Source organism: Vulpes lagopus, chromosome 12, assembly GCF_018345385.1.
Source record: "Vulpes lagopus strain Blue_001 chromosome 12, ASM1834538v1, whole genome shotgun sequence".
In the NCBI taxonomy this organism is placed as follows: Eukaryota; Metazoa; Chordata; class Mammalia; order Carnivora; family Canidae; genus Vulpes; species Vulpes lagopus.
In genome coordinates, this window is record NC_054835.1 from 65,184,449 (window position 1) to 65,208,612 (window position 24,164).

The window sequence follows — 24,164 nt, forward strand, 5'->3', positions numbered from 1 at the left end:
GTATCTTTTCTCTTGCTTTTCCTCAATGAATCAAATTCTCTCATGCCTGAATTAGCCTGACCAATTTCATTATCCAACTCACACCCGTTAATCCTATTAATTTGCTTCAGTGTCAGAGAATCCCCTACGGCCCATGGTTTCTAAATACGTCGCTCTTCTTCTCAGAGTAGCTTGCCTACTTGAGAAAGCTAGTTGAACAATTGTCAGTACACTTGGAATCAAAATGATTTTAGTGTTCTTGGTCAAAGTATTGCTACTTCTAATTTCTTTCTGAAAATTTTCTATCCTTCATGAGTGCTTGCGCTTTGGACTAATGAAGAATTAATAGAAAATCTGTTGTATGAGAGAACAAAATACAGCAATTTAAGCCTTTCTTTTCCATCTAAAGATGTAATACACCAAAACGAATCATAGACCATTTTAGTCAGATGTCACTGATAATATTTCTATTAAAATGCAGATAGAATAATTTATTTAAAATACAGTAGCTTCTCAAATATGTAAATAATAAATTCTCTCACAGAGAATTTGCCTATCTCACAAGGTTTTGAGAACAAAATGTGATAATAGATATGAAAAGCTATGAAAACTAGAGCACAGAGCATTCCCAGAAGGAGATTCTTTTTTTATTAAATAAATTTATTTTTTACTGGTGTTCAATTTGCCAACATGTAGAATAACACCCAATGCTCATCCCATCAAGTGCTCCCCTCCGTGCCCATCACCCAGTCACCCCCACCCCCTGCCCACTTCCCTTTTCTAGTTCGTTTCCCAGAGTTAGGAGTCTCTCATGTTCTGTCTCCCTTTCTGATATTTCCCACTCATTTTTTCTCCTTTATTCCCTTTCAGTATTTTTTATATTCCCCAAATGAATGAGATCATATAATGTTTGTCCTTCTCCGATTGACTTATTTCACTCAGCATAATACCCTCCAGTTCCATCCACGTCAAAGCAAATGGTGGGTATTTGTCATTTCTAATGGCTGAGTAATATCCCATTGTATACATAGACCACATCTTCTTTATCCATCATCTTTCGATGGACACCGAGACTCCTTCCACAGTTTGACTATTGTGGACATTGCTGCTAGAAACATCGGGATGCAGGTGTCCCGGTGTTTCATTGCATCTGTATCTTTAGGGTAAATCCCCAGCAGTGCAATTGCTGAGTCGTAGGGCAGGTCTATTTTTAACTCTTTGAGGAACCTCCACACAGTTTTCCAGAGTGGCTGCACCAGTTCACATTCCCACCAACAGTGCAGGAGGGTTCCCCTTTCTGAGAAGGAGATTCTTGTTAGGCATACACTAAAGTACAAATAGTACAAAAAAGGAGATATGGCTGTATTTTAGGTCTTTCCATAATGTTCCTCATTATCACCATGATTATCATTATCTTCAAAAAGTTTTCATTAAGGTTATCAATCTCATCTGCCCATATTTCCATTTGTCGTGGAATCGGGTCATAGATTAGGATAGTAACGCTAGAAATTCAGAAGAAAAGTTCTGAAGGGTACTTGTGCCAAATCACCCAGTTCCAAAACATACCAGCAGAAATACTTCTTCACTGAATTACTTCTTCTTGCAAATAGGGTAAATTACTGCTTTAATTTAGAACCGTGATGTGATTTTTAGTCAATATTTAGTGAAAACAGAGTGGGAGTTGTGCAGAGCAAAGATCTCACTGCATGTATATAGTTCTTTCTCTACAGGAAACAAAACCGTTTCCAGAAAAAGAAGGGAAAAGGTCTACAAACGTGCACATACATGCACTCGTGCACACACACTTACTTAGATCTATGCAGAGATTACTCATGTCACACTATTTTCTCCTTTCTACTCTCCATTGTTGACTTACCACAAACTCGTATTTTAATCATAGCATTTATCATGAGTATTATTTTGCCTTTATAACCCTGTATACTTTACAAGAATATGTTTTTTCGCCATTACACATTAAAACTTTATTGAGGAAAAGATGGAATAAGCATTTTGCCCATGGTCTCACTGTGAGGAAATTCTTTGTCCCATGTGTGAAGATCTGGAAGCTAATGACTATTGGGCATGAGTACTGAAACAGTGTGTTCCATTGCTGACTGTGCTGATCACCATGGCAAAGTTTACATTAACATGTCTTTGACTAGTTATTAATTTTCCTACTTTGGCTGAATTACAAACAAGAACTGAACACCAAGACTTGCAATTTATCACAGACAATTGCTTATTTTCATGGTCAGTGGAGTCCTTCTGCCTGCAAATTTTTTCCGTAAACATCTCTTTAAAAATAGAAATGCTTATGAGAATGAATATATACACTCAAAGTAATTTGGAGGTATGATACTAATCTTTAAATAGCAACAATTTTGAAGATAATATATTTGTTTAGCATGTTACAGTTTCTAAAGAGGCTTCTCCATAATTTTCCCAAGTAATGTTCACAATTAGCCAGAAAGTGCTATTATTTTTATTTAAAAATGAGGCATTTACAATACGGAGGGTTAAGTTAGTTACTTGTGATTACATAGTTCTATATGTGGTAGATCTTAGAATCAAGGTACTTTGAAATCTCTGTCCCAGAATCTGTCCAATTCATTTTTCTTCCAAAAAGGTGTTAAGAAATTGAAGAGAATGCAAATAAGAATAGTAGCAATTGAGAAGGGAATTGTATGTAACCCTGTGGATTTTCTTCTTGTTAAATGAAGGTAAAGTGGAAGGAGCTTTTATACCTTTAAGGGATATTGAGTCATTAATAGTGAAGAGCTAATGAACGAGAAAGAATGGCTTTGAATTATTGCACGATGGCTTCTGAGTAAACAGTGTAAGTGTTCTTGAGTATAATGGTTAAAGGACCCTGGAATTCATTATCCAGAACAAATATTGTCTTATATTTGCGATTTTTCAGAAATGCATATAATATAGATCCATAAAGTGTTCTAAATAAACTATGGTTTGCCCAGATATAAGGCATGATGTGAGTCAGTGTTTCTCAATTAGTGGTATATACAACATAGGCAGTTCACAGACCTTGTGCAGAAGTTATGCAGTGTTTTCTTAACTGTTGCTAAAGCATTCACAGTCACTACTGACAGACAAATATCCTTTAAAAGCAAAAATGAACTTTCTGTTTTTATTACACTGGGACTCACATCTTAAAGACTTTGTGATTTTACTGCTACCATTATTTTATTTTTATTTTATTTATTTTATTTTATTTTATTTATTATTATTTTTTCATGAGAGACACAGAGAAAGAGGTAGAAACATAGGCAGAGGAGAAGCAAGCTCCCCACAGGGAACCCGATGTTGGACTCCATCTCAGGACCTCGGGATCACGACCTGAGCCAAAGGTAGATGCTTAACCAGTTAGCAACCCAGGTGTCCCTACTGCTACCATTTTTTTTAAAGATTTTTTTATTTATGATAGACATAGAGAGAGAGAGAGAGAGAGAGAGAGAGAGAGAGGCAGAGACACAGGAGGAGGGAGAAGCAGGCTCCATGCTGGGAGCCTGACGCGGGACCCTGGGCCAAAGGCAGGCGCCAAACTGCTGAGCCACCCAGGGATCCCCTGCTACCATTTTTTAATGGACAATTACACTTTCTATAATAGGGTTCTTTAAAAATAGATAACTAAAACTCTCATAATCATCATGGCTCCTCTCTAATAGCTTGATCTATTTATTGAGCCCGAATCTTCCTGTCTCTCACTGCCAGGGAAAATCTCGGCAGAAAAAAAAGTAAAAAAGGATGTCCTCAGTATTACCTCTTACAAGAGGTGAGGAAACAAACTCAAGCACAAACCCAGCTCTGAACTCAAACCAATTCCTAAAGCAAAGCAGGAATCAGATAAGAGAGAAATAGTTGAGCAGTTCCATCATAGATTTCAGTTCTCAGGCCAAATAAATATCTCCATTTAAACGTGCTTTATAAACTACTTTTTAGTACCAATAGACAAGTTGTAATTTGCTAGAAAGATCCAGATAATGGTGATTGACGACCTTATAATGCAAACGGCAGTATTTATTCAAAAGGCATTTGCAGTTTGGAAAACACCCTCTCCTTTTCAGCACACCAATTTTTAGTTACTATTATTGCGCACACAATAATAGTACCATAATAGTACTATAAATATACCATAAATATAATATTCAAAGGCAGGTTTTTGAACCTGGATGAACATGGGTGAACATGGATGTCTCAGCATAACTTTCCTTTATGGCCTCACCCATGATCGCTACCTTAACTTCAAACCTTAAAATTCAGTTAAATGGATTTGCCTTACATTGGAGTGAATGCTTGTGCATGCATTCAATTATTGCTCCAGTTCTTCTAGCCTACTGGCTGCCCTATACACAGAGGTGCAAATTTCTGTGTATTCAGGTGTAACTTCTTCAGGATCAGCAGGACGGTGGATCTCTAGGAATACACAATACCACCTACTATCACTTTCATAACAAAAGGTCTTCGATGATGATGATCAATTTTTTTTTTCATTTATTTCACAGGATTATACACTCACCATGTATTTCCAGCAGTCTTGGAAAGACAAAAGGCTTTCTTATTCTGGAATCCCGCTAAACCTCACATTAGACAACAGGGTAGCTGACCAACTCTGGGTGCCAGACACCTACTTTCTGAATGACAAGAAATCATTTGTGCATGGAGTTACAGTGAAAAATCGAATGATCCGACTTCATCCTGATGGAACAGTTCTTTACGGACTCCGGTAAATGACTTTGTGTTGCATGGTTCACTGTTACTGTTGTAGTTATTATTATTGTTATGTTTTATTTTTTATTTTTGGAAATGGGCAGAAGGAAGAGAACCAAGTAGGGGAATGTATAGACAGTTTCATCTATGTAACAAAATTATGTTGCAGACCAGAAAATCTCTTTTGGAATCATTTGAGCTAATTCTAGGCAACTTCGTTTATCAAAGGTAAGTGAATGATTTGCCCTGAACTCCCAATAATAAACGTAGTAATAGGAAAATGTATGTTTGCCAGATTTTATATCTAACTTACTGTAGAAATTAAATCTTTTTTTAGCTGATTGCTTGATTATCTCAGAGCCCCGCAGATGGAAGTGAAATGTGTTCTAAGTATTGGGTATAGCTACTTAATTATGAAAGAGAATTAGGAAACAATATTTTGAAGAAGTAGGAAATATTTTGTGGTAACTTTGAGAAGATTCATAGTGTTTTCATTCCTTAAATCCCTCTTTTAGTATGTGTATTTAGGCATACGATCCGTATTGAATTAATTTTTGTTTCATAAAAGATAAGGCTTGAGGTTCAATTTTTTCCCCTATGAACATCCAGTTATATAATTTACTGAAAAGATTTTTCTTTTCCCACCAGATTGTGTTGGTGCCTTTGACTGGATAAGCGAGAGTCTACTTCTAGGCTCTATTTTATTCCATTGTTCCATCTGTCTCTCCATAAGCAGTATCACACTATTTTAATTACAATAGCTATACAGTAAATCATGAAATAGTGTAAATCCTCCAACTTTGTACTTATTATTTAAGATTTCTATAGATGAGTTATTCTAGACATTGTGCTTCCTGTAACTTCTAGAACCTACTTACTGATTTCTACCCAAAAAAATCTGCTGGAATTATAATTGGGATTGCATTAACTCTGTAGATCAGTTTGAGGAGAATTAATATCTTAAAATTATCTAATATTCTAATTCATGAATATGATGTACCTTTATTTACTTAGGTTACTTTTAATTTATATCAAAATGTTTTACACCATAGTGGCTTTTATTTTATTTGGCTTTTTATGATTCAAGTATAAAAAAAGGTATCATACACTTATAGTGGTCTATTATTAACTCTCATTTGGTTAAGGATTTAAAAATTTTAGGGCTAGAATTCAAATCAGCTTCCCATTTTACTAAAGAAATACCTGAATTGTGGCATGTTACTGTGGGATATTGTAGAGTGGTGGTTCTTTATTCTTTGTTGTCACCTTTTGTGATCCCTTTGAGAAGCGACAAGAGCTATATTCACAAACTCATATATGAGTTTCCTATTGTTTTAGAGTCTTCATAAGCTCCCTAAAATTCTTCACACATCATCAACACCATGCTAAAACTCTAGACAAGAGATAAAATGCTACAAGCAACTTCTGTACATTCATCAATACCCAAAAACAATATGCAAGTGAAAAAAACTGCACTTTTTTTCTGCACTTAGTTTTGCACTAAAACTTCTGAACTTAACCCAATGGTTGATTATTTAGTTGATAGATTTGGACTTCATTTGCATAGTAAAACAGCATCAGTTGCAAAATAATATTTGTAATTTCTCCACTTTTTCAGTACCCCAAGAGCTTTCAATTCTAGATTAAAATCTCTGACCTAAAAGTCTCTCAAAAAAAAAAAAAAAAAAAAAGGTAAAATAAACCAACAATTCCCTTGAGTGTGTTGATAGCTACTACTGACAAAATCTAATCCAAGATCAGTGGTGATCCTTGATGATGATGCATACACTGGAAAACAGTTGTCATTTTTTGTGTCAATGAAACTTTTGTCAGAAATAACTAAGGTGTAAAGGGACAAATTATTCTTCTAAAATATTCTGGGAGAAGGGCAGACCCGGTGGCACAGTGGTTTAGCGCCGCCTGCAGCCCTGGGTGTGATCCTGGAGACCCAGGATCGAGTCCCACATCAGGCTTCCTGTATGGAGCCTGCTTTCCCCTCTGCCTATGTCTCTGCCTCTCTCTCTCTGTGTGTGTGTGTCTCTCATGAATAAATAAATAAAATCTTAAAAAAATATATTCTGAGAAAAACTCCATAATCCAACTTAGTAAGATAATCAATTACATGTCTAATAATTATATATGATTAGCAAAGAATGTATAAAAAGTTGTTTTTGTTAAAAAAAAAAGGGCAACCAGGTTTTTTATTGGCAAGAAAGAATCTTGCTTCAGGCATTTCTCAAATTATTGGTAGTCTCCACCAATGGAAATTGATAAACAGGAATAAAAATATTTGAGAACCATGAAGTTGAACACATCTCATTGCAAACTGATAAAACTGAAGCACAACACAGGAAGAGTCTTTTCTAAGGGCACAATAAAGTAACAGCAGAATTGGGACTAAACTCCAGGTATCTTGATTTCCATACGTGTGCTTTTCCTACACCATCACCCTTCAAACACACGTAGAAGTCAACACCTCCTTCCAAATTGTATAACACTGCTTTCTCTTCTTTGCAGCCAACCTAGGTTTGGTGCCCACAAATAGCTCTCCTCAAGGAAAACATAGACCCTTCCTTTATTATGTGGATTCTGATCTCTTTTTGGCACCGGCATTCTCCATAAGAGTTTCACATCATTTTGATATTTCTCCTCCCTTGTCGTCTTCTTCCCTCCCCGCAACTCCAACATTTCTGGTTGTTTGACCTTGAACAAGTCATAAAAATTTACTAATCTTGGTTCTGTCACCTGCAGTAATGAGTGAATAACCCCTGATTCATTATTAGGAAATTCTTACGAGATAATGAATATGTTAATACACAGTAAATTCTAGGTTGTATTTTTCTGAAGTCGTTGTGCCTTGTATAGATTTATTAGGTGCTAGAGAAGCTGCCCAGGAGGGTGATTCTCTAACTCCCAGGGGCATCAGTAACCAGAACAGAGATACAGTTTTCCAAACAAACAAACAAACAAACAAACAAACAAACAAACAAACATTCAGAGGCACCTGCATGACTCAGTTGATTGGTTTCAGCTCAGGTGAGGAACTCAGGGTCTTCAGATCAAGCTGCCCCTCAGGCTATACGCTAAGCAGGAAATCTGCTTGAGATTCTTTCCCCTCCATCTCCTTCCCCCACTGCCCTTCTCTCACATGTGTGTGCTCGCTCTCTCTCTCAAAATAAATAATTAAAAAAAATTCACTGAGTGCACAGTATATGCCATATATTCACTCTTTTGGCCCTGGAAATAATTCCACAGAAGCATGACAGAAATTTGTCATTGTGACAGAGGGGGACTCACTAGTGACTGTGGTCAGAAGATTGTGGCTGAACTAGATTGTGCTCTTCAGTAAGCTATTTCTTCCTCTGGGCTTCAGATTCCTCATTCTTACAGGGAAGAGATTACATAAAATTCTCCCTAAATTCCCTTCCAAATCTAACTTCCATTGCTTCTATGATTCTATATATTCAGGCTTGTTTATTTTAATTCTTTTGATATAAATTTCCTACTCTTAGAAAGGACAACTGTATTTTTTTCTTCATAATTGACTTCTCAAGAATAACTGCCATATATTACTTCCTAAGCACATGTACTAGAAAATCCTTATCATATAGCATATGTATTGGTATATTAATAGCTGTACTTATTTTAGATATGGGTATTCAGAAGAATGAAATTCCTGCCTTATCTCTTTCCATAAGTCTAGCTAATAGTCATTATGAAATGAGACTGTACACTAATGGGATCTTTTTTTAACATTGGTGGGTTAATGGGATTTTCTGAATATACCTAAAATCCCTTTAAAAACCAATATTCCAATTATTCCATAATCATAAGACCATTCATTAAACTAAATAAAATTCTCCTATATTCAAACTCATTATGAGATGCTAAAATGTAATGTATATGAAGCCGCTAGAATAGAATTGGTTGTTTTCTATTTCTGTGAACTATGCCAAATCAGATTTTACACATGAGGAATGATACACAGTTGTGTTAACACTTAAAAATAATAGAGTGATGTCTTATGGGAGTCTAGTGCTTTTGGAGGAGCCAGGTTGCTGTGCAACAGGCATTCAGCAAATAGAAGAGGCTCCATTCCCTATGCTTTTTGCTCTAAGGTTACCTCTTCTGTGACAAAATGCATTACACCAAGGAGCAGCCCCACCATCACTATTACTTCTTGTATTTTGCTACAGATCTATATGAAAGATATCTGTGATATGGTGAGATGTGGCAGGAGACCAGAACTTATGTCCATGTCCCATGACTGCTCCACCCCCCTCCTTTCAAAGCACATGATGTCATTTCTTTTCTTCCTCAAAGATGGAGACTAAACAGCTGAATTGTTGTCATGGGATGTTGTCAGTGTCATGCATCAAATCCTTAAATTTCTGTCTTTCTTCCCTTCTGTTTAACTCTGGGGACGATTTCCTCCTCTTTCGAAGGTCAGTCTTTCCACATATGCATTTCATTTTATTACTGCACACTCTTCTCAGACTTTGCTCTCTTCTTTTAGCAAACCTTCAGACTTCCCTCTCCACTGGCTCCTTCCAGTCCTCTCATATCTCATATTTTTGGTTTCCTCTACTCCTTCACCATTTACTCCTCAGTCTCCAAAACCATTGCTCCACTCATGCTACTTTCCTGAAACAACTCTGTCCAAAATTGCCAGCACCATTGCTGGTTCTCAATCTATACTCTTGACTTCTCTGAATGATTTGAGAGTAGTGACTGACCTTGATGCCAGGATTTCCACAACTTGGCACAGTTTTTTCATTATTGCTGTTCTTCTGGTCTTTTTTGCTATTTCCTCACTGGTTCCTCTCTTGCCTCTAATTGTGAACTAAAGGGATTCTTTGAGGTTTGATCAACCCACTGATGTGACAGCTTAAATATCTAAAACCCAAATTACTGAGTTCATAAAAATATTTGTAATTGCTTCCTGAGCATCTGTATCTGGATGCCCACCCATCCAGATCCTCCTGACATGACCCCTATTTCATATTACCTGTTTTCTTTTTCTAAAACCAAGTTCTCCTCCTTATACAGCTGCTAATAACCAAAATCGTCATCCTCCAAGTCAATAGGAATGAACTTGTAGGCAGTTTTGACTCTACATCTCTTTTGTTCTGAGATCCAATCTATTGTTTCTTCTCTGCTGTATCTCAGCTATGTGCATTTACAACCCATTCCATCATCTAAATTAACATCCTTACTATCTGTCACTTCCTGGCCAATTTCCTACCTCAATTTTTCTTGTTCTCATCAACTGCCATCTTACTCTTCCTACAGTGCATGTCACTCCTACACGAAAAAAAAAAAGTGTCTCCACAGTCCCCATAGAATCACATTTTCATTCTTCTGTGTGTAATCTAAGACTTTTTATATGTGACCAAAACAACTTTCCCACATCATTGCCCATTTCCTTCCTCTATGAAGCCTAAACTTTTATAAAGCAACCTACTTATTTCTCTAAGCACATTTAAGGCATTTCAAACTCATGTATGACCTAAATATATGACTGAAATAGATCATATTTATACCAAAAAACCTATTTGATATTACTTGAGATTCAAATTTAACTGTGGGCATCCTGTTTTATCTGACAACCTTAGAGCCCTGCTGAAATGCTCTCACTTCACTATTATCCCCAAACCCTCTTTTCCTCATTCCACCACTGTTTCCCATCTTACTCCTTTTTCTTAAAATCTTCTCTGAAATTTCACTTTCTCCATGAGGACTTTCACAGTCTTTTTAGGCAGATGAAAACTCATTCTGATTTGATACCTTACTTGGCTTTAATCTCATGTAGGCCCATGAGATTTGTAACACACCTTTGATGTCATATCTTTCTGTGTCTTGGGGTTATTTTCCTGTGATAGCAACAAGATTGTTCAGCTGCTGAAAATATGAACTGTATTTCCTTAACCTTTGATCCCCTCTCTCAAACCAAATAAATTTTGAAAAATTGAAATGAAAATTTGTAGGATGCAGTCACCTGACTCGCAATCATTGTCAGCTGCAACATTTCCTATATCTAAATGATGGCTCTTAACCAAAGAGCAATTATCACTATTAATGACCAGATGTGTTCTGCCTCTTGTCCAAACATGATCCAGCTGGCTGCAAACACTGATTCTCTCCAAGGCCTGACCCCGTGGATGCTGAAAGACAGTGTTTATCTTTCCTGAAAATGGCAGGCATGGAATGACTGAATTCTGGGAACGTATTTAGTGGAATACTTAACCTTCTTAAAACTGCCCTTCTTTTGCCTTCCCCTCCTAACCCTTGCCTTGGCTTTTCTTTCTAAGATTCACGGTGCTTCTTTCCTGCATCTTCTAGCAAAGGTGAGCTTGGGGCCAGGTGGTTTTGAGGAGCTATGTGAGAATGGGGAGTGGAATGAATAGTGAAAATTCTCTGGCTCAATACTGGGTCATATTGGATCTTGTAAGTATGTTGAGTGTTTATGTGGGCTTCTGTGCACGTTTCGTAAGCAATACAGAATAAGTAATACACTTCACGCCATTTAACATTGATAGCAATTATATCAAAGAATTTAGCTAATACCAAAGTAAATAAATAATTGAAACTATGCTATGCATGAGTGCTGTACTAATATCCAAGTAGAGAAATGTGCTAACAAATATCCAACTTTATAAATAATTGAGACTATACTATGCTAAGTGCTCTACTTCTATTGTTATATTTTATCTTTACCACAACACTATGAATTATGTACTGATATTATGCTGTATACTAATATATTAGTATATACTAATACTAAGAGAATCTAAAGTAATTTTTCTTGCCTCATAATTTATACTTGTCAAGGTCAAACAGATACACATTACATTTGACTGATAAAATATCTGAAATCTTTTTCCACTAAATGTTCACTGTTCCTTTATTTCCCTCCTTGTAAATTATTTGAAAAATTAAAAAACATAGGTTTTTTTTGTGATTACATCCCCTTGTTGTAAATGTGTTTCTCTATGCCCTCTATTTGAGGCTTGATCAGATTTAGATTAGTTATTTTGTTTTGCTTTGACAAGACTGCTTCATAAGTCATATTGCACACTTCTGTCAGGAGACACAAAATGCCTGTATGTCTTTGTGATGTGAAGATTGTTGAGCAGATTTAGGCACTGACAGCTTGATCTAGCCATTACAATAATTCTGTTAATTTTTATGTAATTGTATTAGTTTGCTAAGACTGTGTAACAAAGTGCCACAAAATGGCTGTGAAGAGAAATTTGTAGTCTCACAGTTCTGGAGTCAGCAAAATTGGTTTCTTCGGAGGGATATGAAGGAAGGTTCTTCTGTTCTGGGCCTCATTCCTTGGCATTACTGGCTTCTTCCTATATTCCTTCTTTCTATGTGTATCTCTGTGTCCTCTTTTTAAAAGGACACTGGTCATATTGGATTGGGCCTACCCTAATGATCTCACTTTAAATTGATTACCTCCATAAAGACTCTACCTCCCAATAAGGTCACACTCTGAGATATTGGATGTTAGGACTTCAACCGATGAATTTAGAGGGATACAATTCAGCCCATGACAATTTTAGCAGCCAGTGGTAGTCTTTGCCTAAACCTGTTTAGAATTTGCAAAATGTGATATTCTAACATTCCGTCTTTATTTATTAACTAGATTATTCTCTAAGCAAGAACTTTCCTTCATCAACTATTTGATAATCTGAAGTAAAATTGTTGTAGTGAAGGCAGATAAATGCTTGATTGTTTCCCTTTATTGAGCAGTTTTCAAAATAGCTAGTTGTTTCCCTAGAATCTCCCCAATATTGTGACCACTGAGACTTGGCGTTTTGTTGGTTTTTTTGTGTGTATCCTTATGAAATGATGGGTTGTAACAGGTATGCCTATTCCAGTCCACTGTGACTGTCATTACTTTCAATCCTCACTTTGTCTTGTCTTTGGCCACTGGCAGCCCTTTTAAGTTGGCTCCCGAGTTCTTTCAGCATGAACTCAGTAGTCATTGACAGTTCCCTGGTCTTCTGATACATCAACTTGTACATTGTGTGTCCTAGAAGTAGAGGAAAAACATTACAAGTTCATATTGATATTCCTAATTCAATTTTAAAATTATAGGGCTTTTATTCAACCTCTTTAATTTTATATTTGTTTCTTTCATCTTCGTTAACAATACTGACTCCTAATATATTAACATGATTATGTATTTAGTTTACTGTTGTATATATATATGTGTACATATATGTGTATATGTATATACATGTTTTTAAATAAAAATACCAACATTATTGTTACTAATGATGGAATTACCAAAAAAAGTTAAGATTTCTTTGTAGTGATTTTGCCTTTAGGGCATATCCCATTAGGGATATAGAGTAGAATCGCTATTTTTAAAGTTACACCATACACAAAGATAAACTCAAAATGGATGAGAGATCTAAATGTGAGACAAGAGTCCATCAAAATCCTAGAGGAGAACACAGGCAACACCCTTTTTGAACTTGGCCACAGTAACTTCTTGCAAGATACACCCACAAAGGCAAAAGAAACAAAAGCAAAAATGAACTATTGGGACTTCATCAAGATAAGAAGCTTTTGCACAGCAAAGGATACAGTCAACAAAACTAAAAGACAACCTACAGAATGGGAGAAGATATTTGCACATTTTAAACTTTAGTGTCTTATTGTACGATTAAGCCACCACTAAAGAAACCTTTTGTTTTTGGTTTGGATTTTTAAAATTTGATTTAGTTCAATTTCATAATCATATAAAATATTTACATATTTCCAAAGTCAAAAAATGAAACAAAAGAAGTATTATTTCCCCTGTGGTGCTGACTCTTTTCCATTATCTTCCCCTGTAGCATTTTAATTTGCTTTAAGATTTTCCTTCTGTTGTAACAGACATGCGCACATAGTCACCTCCTTGGCTGGAAGGTAGCACAGTATTTCCACTACTCTCTCTTGGGAGATGATTTTGCAAAGCCACCATAATGTTGAAAGCAGATTTTAATCCAACTTTCCTCATTTCAGCCTACATTCTTTGCCCCTGCACAGAGAAGCTTTTCTCTGTGCTGTTTAAGCTTGTCTTTCCTGCAGATGATTCTGGGAAGACAGTCACCTATGTCTGATGCTTTATTGCTCACCATTGTAGAAATGAAAATAATTAGAGAGAATACACAGCATAAATGGGAATAGCTCTTCCAAGTGTGTGAGATTTATAAAATGTACATAACTTTGTCAGGTTTTCTAACATACACAAAGGACTCCAAATTCCAAAGAGAAACTACTAAATTTCAGGTTTCAGAAATGAATCTGGGGCTAACCGGACACCTGTGGCCTGAGAGGGATTTTGAGAATTCCCCTACCATATTTGCTTACCTAGGTTGACTCCGAATTGATTTTTTGATGTTCTTGACAGTGCCTGACCATGAGTTGTGCATGAGAATAAAAGCAAAGACTACATTTATTGAATATAAAAGAAAAACAGAATTTCCCAGTATTCCTAGGAGGATCATTTTGTCTTTCCTTGGTCTTCATGATAAAAAGTAGAGGCAATTATTTTGATGATATTGATAAAGAAAAAAACGCAAAAAACCCAAACACTACCACCATTGATTTTAAAGCAGTTTGAGGTCCTAAATGTTTCATATTAGCTCTCTACATTGATTGTACACCCTGAAAAAATTACTTCTCTCTTCTACAGACTTTCTGTGTATAGAAGCAGTTATGATTACATTCAGGAGTCCTGGGCAGATCACACAGGGCTTCCTGTGAGGCATGCTAGGCAAAGATATTGTTGGGTTGATTGTAGAGAATAAATATGTGGGCTGATGTTTGCAGAGGAAGGCTGGCTGATATTGACAAATGCATCCTGTTAAGAGAAAGAAACTTCTTACTTCAAATGGTAGAGAAAAAAACAGGCCATGCATAAAGAATAGGTAGCTTATTCTGTTAGGAAGAATGCCTGGAGACTCTCTTTACAATTCTCATCAAAGAGCATAGTATTGCTATTCCCTTCACGCTGTTGATGTATATTTTAAAGTTTCATCAGTGACATACAGAGAAACTATTTGAAATTGTTCTCCAGTGAAAGGGCTGCTATTTTTGCTTTTCAAAGTTTTTATTTTTAATGTTCTTTATTCATCTATCTAAATATGAAAAAATTTTTATGATTAAATATTTCTTAGAATCTCCTTTTAGATAAATAATGATACAGCGACTAATTCAGGTACTGAAAGACCAATTTAAATAATTGTGCAATTACTATAACTATCGTGTCGCCATGTGATCTGTAGATGTGTTGTTATGAGTAAACCTCCTTAATACAGTTAATGCAGGAGATTAAGTAAAAATGGGACCATAAATTATCTAAGAAAAGAACTACATCTCCTGAAATTCTTAACCTTGATTGAGTCTCTCATGGAATAAGACCAAATCTGAACTCTCAGAAAGGAAGAAAAGAACAAGAGAAAAACATGTAAGAAGGAAAAAGAAGGAAAAATGGAGGGATGGGAGGCAGGCAGGAGAAAAGGCAGGAAGGCAGGGAGACAGGGAGAGGGGGGAGGGATGGGGAAAGGAGAGAGCAAGGGACTGCAGGGAGGGAGGGAGGAAACAAAAAAGGAAAAGAAAACCAAATATCTTAAAGCTGTATTATATTTTTTATATACTAGTTATACTAATTACAAACAACACCACTTCCAAGATGTGTTAGGTTGTGACAATCATTTGTAAAATTTTAAAAGTAATCTTCTCCAGGACCTGCAATTGATTCCATTGAACCATCATTTACAGCTTTAGTATTTTAGTACCATTTCCATGATTTTTGCCACAACTGCATATCATCCAAAATTATTAACTCATTTTTTACTTAGTATATTTGAAAAGAAACTTTCATTACCTCTGTATTTGGAAAACTACTATTTTAAAAAATAAACATTAAAATGCATCTAAGGTAGGAGTTTTATTAAAATGTAAAAATGCCTAACCACATCACTTAAGGTTAAGTAAATTAATACAGTAAAGGGCCTACATCATTCTCTGATTTATAGTAAGGACCTGATGAGCACTGACTTACCTTGTTTAAAATTCGTGGTATAGGTACACGTAGATAACAAATATATGCTGTAGACATAATAATGGTCATCATCGAAGTAAAGACCTAAATTTTCTGTACTAATCTTTTCAGGCATCAAGTTAAAGCTAGCCTCCCTTTTGGTGTCTGTGTCTCAGGTTATGAAATGGCCACCCCAGAAGCCACCAGCTGGCTATGTTCCAATCCAGCTTCTCATTTTGAATACCAAAAGGCAGTCAGAGTATGTCTCTCAAACCTAAAATTCCACCTTGGTTTGTCTATCACAAGTAATACTAAGCTTAATATATCACTTCTTATTTTTTAAGTGTTATGGTATTATAACTTTCCAGATGTAGAGTGACCAATGTAAAGTAATGCGTATGGATATGCAGTGTTCCATATCATTACTGAAAGCAGTAGTCTATTCTGTGTCACAGCAGAAATGTCAGGTAGAATTTCTGAAAGGCCATATGCTATTAAAATATAATAGAAAACATTTTGTTTAAGACTAGATCTCTTAGGAAAATATTAACTTATTTTTTATACCAACGTAAGTAATCTCACTGGTGTTAATAATACATATTTGCAGTAAACCTAATATTACTCAATTACATCTAAAAGAAGTAATAGAACAATGAATACCATATATACTAGAATTAATACCTCATTCTTCGGAGTGTCACAATACACATCTTGGGGAAAAAAACGTTTACCTATATAACCAAATTTTCCCTCCTGTTCGGAAACAGTGAGTACTGTTATTCCAAGTAGAGCATGCTTTGTTCTTTCCAGGATATAAAAGTTGTATTAGAGAAGTAGCTCTTTGTCCAATGAATTAATACTCACTTCTCTATATCTTTTAGGAAAACTTGAGGCTCATCTTTCCTAAACCTTATTTTCTTCTTTTTAATAAAGACAGGGATAGAGCTCTTGGGGCAAAGCCTACCTATAATGAAACCACAAAGAGCTTGAGCTGATAGAAATGCCTGATCCATTTTCTTCTAATTGCAAAGCAGTGGTAGATACTTCAATAACAGTAACAATAAATAATGTAAATACAGTTTTTATTTTTTATTAAATCCTCACATTCTTACCCCTGTTTTTGGAAGAAAACTGCTTAAAGCAAAATTCTTTGTTCCTCCTAAATATCAAAGGATTATTGAAGATGGAGAAATGTGTTCCTCTAGAATCCAAACACCTGATTGTTTTGAAAATCTAGGTCATTGTACTTTGATAACTAAAGGGAGACCCTAAAAGTTCATGAATGCTGCTTAAGGTACCATGACCACATATATGTAATTTGAGTATTTCTACCTTCTCAACTAAAGAGTGGACAATACCAGGAAAGAGGAACTTCATCTTTTCAAGAATATTTTATTCTCAAGCATGACCATCTCAGGCCCCAGGGCCTGCCAGCATTTAAACTTTTTGTGAAAATATTTGAGACATGACAAGCAAAACTTAATGGCTTCAAACAAGAAAAGTGTGAGATCAAAATTAGAATTATTGATTAAATGCCTCCAAATATAACATTATATCTACAAGTCACTTGCAGATTAAAGAATCATAAAATTCAAAATTATGAAAGTCATTTTTAATGCTGTATTTCCTACATTTGCTCAAGAATGCCTTAGGCCAAAAGACTGCTCATAAAGACAAAATTCAGGCCTTGCCTTCATTACTTTAGGATTTCTACCAGTTCTTTCGCTTCTCTTATCTTTCTATTCTATCCTGCAGCCCACCAGCAGATTTGTTTTAATAAAACACCATTTCATCACACCATTCTCTTGCTGAGGAACCTATTGATTCCCAATTACCTACCACATCAAGGCAAAACTTTTCTCCAGACATTCATGACACTTCACAATTAGACCCACCCCTGTTACACAGCCTTACTTAAGATTTTGCCCAGCCATGAAGCCTTACATTGTGAGTGTGGGTTTCTCTTTGCTTTTCTTAATTACTAGACTGATTCTTATTTCCTAGCCTCTGTCAGTAGTTCCCCTTCTTTTTAACTGAGCAATGAAAAATATCTTCCTTTCTTTTTACCAGTGCATTGTTCAGCTTCCAAGACCCAATTTAGAGATCGTGTCTTTCTCTAAATCTTCTGTAACTACCTTAAACCTCATAGGTCTCCCTCTCCACAGTTATACAAAACTTGGAACCACTTACAAAGATAGCACTTAATTATGAAATGTCTTCCCCAGGTAATTATTGTTTACTAAGTTAGTCTCATCTCCCCCAAACACTGTAACATCTTTTGAGAATATAGTCTATTTTTCATACTTCTTTGCCCACAATGTATACCACAGTCAGCACATATGCAGCAAATCATGCACATAACCATTTTGCATACTATTTTTAAACTTCATTCTTGCTCTTAACTATATCTCCCTGACTATGGCTTTTGTGCAGTCAGATTTGCTAAATTTTAAGGAGAAAGCTAATTCATTTTATGAAAATAAAACTTATATGAAAATGGTTAATTCTAATGCTCCACATTCTGCTGTAGCTCATAGGTAGGGGGCTTCCTTCGAAGAGAGTAAAGCATTTTAAGGTATGAGGAGTGTATACAATGTTATGGATCAAATTTCTTTTATTTTTTACCAACTTAGATGCATGAGTGCTTTCTCTTCAAAGTAGCTCCCTCAGAAAACTATATGCTTATTCTTCCAGTATTTTTATAACGTCTCCTTAGGAATTTCATTCAAACCCTTGGCCACATGTTTAAATATTCAAGATGTTGGCAAATTGTTACATTGAAGGTAATTATTAGAAATAAGTAAGAGTGCAATTACTGGATCACAGGGTAGTTATATTTTTAACTTTTTTTTAAGAGGGTGGGAAGAGGGAGAGGGAGAAAGAATCCTAAGCAAGTTCCATGTCCAGGGCAGAGCCCAACATGGGACTCAGTCTCACAACCCTGAGATCATGACCTGAGGCAAAACCAAGGAGTCAGATGTTTAACCAACTGAGCCACCAGGCCCCCCCCCTTTATTTTTAACTTTTTGAGGAACCTCCATACTCTTTTCTAGAATAGTTGCTCCAGTTTGCATTCCCATGAACAGTGTAAAGGATTCCGCTTTCTCCACATCCTCACCAAGCCAGTATTAGTAGGTATTTACCGAAAGGATATGAAAATACTAACTCAAAGGGTTACACGCTTGCTGGTGTTTATAGCAGCATATGGAAAGAGCCCAAGTGTCCATCAACTGATGAATGGATAAAGAAGATATAGTATATATGCATATATTCCATATGCAATGGAATATTACTCAGCCATGAAAAAGAATGAAATCTGGCCATTTGCAGTGACATGAATGGAGGTAGAGTGTATTAAGTGAAGTCAGTCAGAGAAAGACAAATGTCATATGATTTCATTCATATGTGGAATTTAAGAAGCAAAACAGATGAACATAGGGGAAGGAGAAAAAGAGAGAGGAGCAAACCATAAGAGACTCTTAGCTATAGAGAATAAGCTTAGGGTTGATGGAGGGAGGTGAGTGGGGGGATGGGTTTAATGGGTGATGGGTATTAAGGCGGGCACTTGTGATGAGCATCAAGTATTGTATGTAAGTGATGAAGCACTGAATTCTGCACCTGAAACATATTACACTGTATATTAATGGAATTTAAATAAAAACTTGGGGAAAAAAGAAATAAGAGTAGGAAATAAACTTGCGAACAATATTGTTGGTCAAAAACTGGTTGCAACACAGTCACACACAATTTTTCCTGTATCGTTCACTAAATAACTATAAATGCATAGTCCAACAGAGAGTAGAAAAATGCTTTTAGCTGAGGAAGCACACAAATCAAATATTTCTGTGTCTCTTCAATGGGATCACTTTTAAGAGCCCAAACATATTTGTATTTATTGTACCCATTGCTAGCTCTGATGGTCTCATATTGCCAGAACAAAGTTAGGTAGAAGAACTATCCAACTACTGTCTGACTTCCATCCTATCAGGTAAGGAAAATACAATTCCAACCAGAATTGTTAAAGTAAATATGTTTTAGGAATTATTGAAAACAAGATAATTAACAAATTATAGGCAGCAGGTCATTATTCAAAGGACATTTAATAAAATCAGTGCACTGATTGATTTGCTCATAGTTTGGATCTATGTTGTAAAAGAAATTAAGTAGTTAACAATGACTCTAAGGACTTGAACTGAGGAACTGGAAGAACAGAGTTGGAAAACTGTAGACAAAACACTTTTGGGGAGAACCTAAACTCTGTTTGAGGCATATTTGAAATGCCTGCAGATACACAAATGGAGAAGTTGACTGGCAGTCTGATGCAAAAGCTTGAGATACAGAAGGGAGATCTGAATTTAGAATCATTAGTGTATGGATGGCCTTCACAGCCATATAATTGGATGATATCACCCAGGGAATGAACATAGACTGAACAGAGATGAGACCCCCACATCAGGAGAAAGATGTCCTTCAATATTTAGAATTAAGAAGAGGGGACAAAATTCAAAGGAAACTGAAAAAAACTAGCCAGTGAAAATAGAGGGGAAGCCAAGAGAGTGTGGTTTTCCTTAAAAGCCAAGTGAAGAGAGTGCTTCAAGGAGGTCAGAATAATCAATTGTGTCCAATATTGCTAATCATCAGGATAACATGAGGGTTATTGGTGACTTTGACATGATCCAATTGGGTGCAATGATGGAGGAAATAGTCAAAACTGGAATAGATTCAGGAGAGGGAGGGAGGAGTGAAATTGTAAACAATGGACCTATCAGTGTGCTGTTGAGAAGAGAAATTTCATAATTCAGGAGAGAGGGTGAAGAGATTTGGGTGCAGTGTCCTTGTATACTCAAGAAGAGATGGGATCTGCTAAAGTGGAGGCTTACTTAGCCTTAGATAAGAGCATGAGCAGTTTAATTATTGTAATAGGAGAGAAAGCAGAGTTACAGGTACAAACACAAATAGTAGGTCAATGGGGTGGTAGCACTAGATCATCACAGTGGCTTCTTAAGATGAGTATTCCCATTTTCTCCCATTTAAAATGAGGAAACTGAGGCATCAACAAGTTAAGAAACGTATTTAATATCATACAGCTGAAAAGCGACGGAAGCAGAATTTGAAATCAGTCAATCTGATTTCATGGCTTAAATGCTTAACGGCTATTCTAGTAGAAATACAGGTTTTAGCACAATGTCAGGTCTTGGCTGGACTTTTTTTTAAGTCCTGGATTACACATATTGAGAACAATATGGACAGTCCAGAAAAACACAGCTGGTATGTCACAGAACACGGAACTCTGTCCCTAGGCAGACAGTAAATCTCTAAAGAATCTCTCAAGATTAACACTCTTAGTCTTTTTATCTTTAGAGCCACAGATAGGGTGCTATTATAGTTGCTTGAGTTGTAGGAGAGAGAGAGCACAAGCTGGGGATGGGATGGGCAGAGAGAGGAGCAGACTCCCTACTCCTGCTCCCTGCTCCTCAAGCAGGGAGCCCAACAGGACTCAATCCCAGGACCCCGAGGTCATGACCTGAGCCTAAGGCAGACGCTTAACTGAATGAGCCACCCAGGCACCCCTATTCTGTATTGCTCTTAACAGAAGATCAACATGTGAAGTTTTCAAGGAATATGTCAGTTCCATATGTCTGCTTTTGTGAGCCTAATGTGAAAAAAAAAGTGCACTATAAACATTTGTGCTACATTCAAAAATGGAATTAGTGCCTTCTTACTGGTGTCTCTCAAGAGACAGGTAGGCTGGTGGAAAGGAAAGAACTTAAGCTCTAGAAAACAAGCCCCTCCATTTACTGGTTGCATGTCTCAGGATCACTTATGCAACCTCTCTAAACCTCAGGTTCCTTATCTACTGAATGTCTGTGATAGCCACCTTTCTTTCAGGTTTTTATAAGAACTGATGTGTGTGACGTGAAAAGGAAAGTGTTTCTTGCTTTTTGTTTTTTTCTTACCGTTCTCTCACATCGGCCTTTCCATTACTAGCAATGTTTAGATAGAGCTTGGAGGGTACAAATACATGTCAAAGATGCTGCAAGTAGGATTCCAGCTCTGAGTGTCAGGTTGATTAAGTGGATTATTGGGTGCATTGTAACTCCATATTGTTACAGAGCTAACAGAAACATTAATCACAGAGATTAAAAGCGTGGATGTTGGAAGCGGACAGTCCTTGGATGCAACCATATAATTCTCCAGTATGTTAATTGTATGACCTTGGACATGTCATTTAACTTGTCAATGCCACAGTTTCTTTAAAAGGATTGTAATACTGCCCATGGGATATGATTATTGAGACAATTAAGTGAGAAATGCATCTAAAATGCATAGCAAAGTACCTGTCACATAGTAAGCACTCAGTAAATAGTAGTTCTATTCCTATTCTTAGGGACTGCTCTGCGAGTTGAGAGTCTATCTTTTTAAAGTGCTTTTCCACTTCCTTGGAAGGTGCCGATGCTTTCAAGATTAAATGGAAGGCTCTTTCATGACCCTTACAGAATCATTTGGATTACCTTTGATGGTATCTGTCTCTAACCTTTTAGAATCTCTGTAGGTTTGTTCAAACTGGACAAAAAGGAATTTCATTCTTCTCTATGTTCTTAGTTAGAGTTTTGAGTCATTGGATCAGTGGGGCCAGAAAAGAACGAAGCCATTATCTTGGTGCAGGTACCTCTGTTATTGCTCATTATTTTCAAATGTTATGTGTTTTCATCTTTTGTGTCACAGGGTAATTCTGTACCAAGGAAACCATATGTGCTGAAAATATAGAGTCATTTTTATTCACTCCATATAAAAAGGGCAATAAGGAATGCCATTTTAGGAAAAGATGAAGAGTCTTTGAAGATCAGCCTCCATTGTGTCTTTCAGGTGGAAATTCACATGCCAAACGAGATGCCAAGTGATTTAGTTTCTACTAAGAATCTTAATAAAATTTGGGGCTACAGTTGCGTGTAGCATTTATGGTTTACTCTAGAGAAAATATAGTATAATGAGTTTCTTTGCTATAGGTTTGACTTTTATGGCCTGTTTTTATCTCTACCTTTATTGTGAAGAAATTTAAAATGTTACTACTACATGCCTGTGAGAATCATGGGCCATACTCTTAGCCCATTTATTTTGTCCAAAATGGATATTTAACTTGTTTCCAATGTTTGAGAAGCGTCAAAAAGAAATAATAGCAAAATAATGAGCCTGAATGGTATATAGTAAAGAAAACAGAAAACTAATGTCCACTTAAACAGGTGTGGTGCTACGGGGGCCATCTCTGCAATACCCTAGTGTCTGAAATGGTGCTGGGGAAATCTTTGCCCATGACCTTTAGCAGCTACAAGAACAGATTTGAGAAGAGCCACCTAAATATTCAGTACTCCACGCACCAAATTGATTCCTTGATTACCTTCCCTTTTCCTCCTTCTGTTAGGAGAACCAAGAATTGACATTGGGACCAAACAAATTTACACTCTGAATCATAATGCATCCACTAGGACTTTGGGATTAGTCCATTAAGAGAAGATCATGAATTTAAATTAAAGTTTGGAATTTAGGATGATGTTAGTCCTCTTCTATCAGCCAGAGCCACTGATGAGCATTTGAAACACAGCAAAGGCACATTCCTTCCCTATTGTATAATCCTATATTTTCCCTCCACTCTAAACATTGTGGAAATTCCTCTTTGTTTTAGCAGGGCTTTGGGAACAAAATCACAGGGATCACGGGGTAACAAAAGTGGCAATGTGACTGCTTCTGGAGCTAGAATGCCAGGCCAAGTCAACAGAGTATGCCAGCAAATGTCAGAGGTAATTCTAAGTATCTGGGCTTCTGAGGTGACCGCACCCCTGCCACTGCATTGTGCCTGCTTTCCAGAGCCAGGAGGGTGTTAGGCATTGGTTATAACACATACTTAGGAACAAGACACAAGGTTTAACCTGGCCTTGCCACAAGCTAGAGAACCAGCTGAATATCCTTGGGTAATATTCTCAAATTATAAATCTCAGTTTTCTCCCTTGAAATGTGGAAATTAAAAATAATAGCTACTTGGGGTACCTGGGTGGCTCCGTCGGTTAAGCATCCGACTCTTGATTTCAGCTCAAGTCATGATCTCAGGGTCCTGGGGTTCATTCTTGCCTGGGACTCCCCGCTGCTTATCTCCCTCATCTTATGCCCCTCGACCTACGCGCACTCTCCCTCTCTCTCTCTTTCTCTCAAATAGATAAATCTTAAAAAAAAAAAAAAAAGGTAGTCACAACTTCATAGGGCTTTCCTGATAATTGAGGGTGAAAATGCGTATAAAACAGTATAGAGCCTAGCACATTAGTAAAGATTCAAAAAATAAATATTGCCATTTTTATTAGCTGGCTTATTATTTCCATCCTAAGATTCTTCAGTAGAAATTAAAGATATGGTTTAACCATTCATT

The 24,164-nt window shown here is 36.5% G+C and overlaps 1 protein-coding gene across 1 annotated transcript in view; it reads left to right on the forward strand.

Moving 5' to 3' along the window:
- The window catches only part of GABRB1 (gamma-aminobutyric acid type A receptor subunit beta1), a 367,752-nt gene that overhangs the window by 119,653 nt on the left and 223,935 nt on the right, over positions 1 to 24,164 (forward strand). Inside the window, exon 4 of the mRNA XM_041727238.1 lies at positions 4,500 to 4,720. Within this exon, the coding sequence (XP_041583172.1) occupies positions 4,500 to 4,720 (221 nt within the window). The remainder of the gene's footprint in view (positions 1 to 4,499; positions 4,721 to 24,164) is intronic.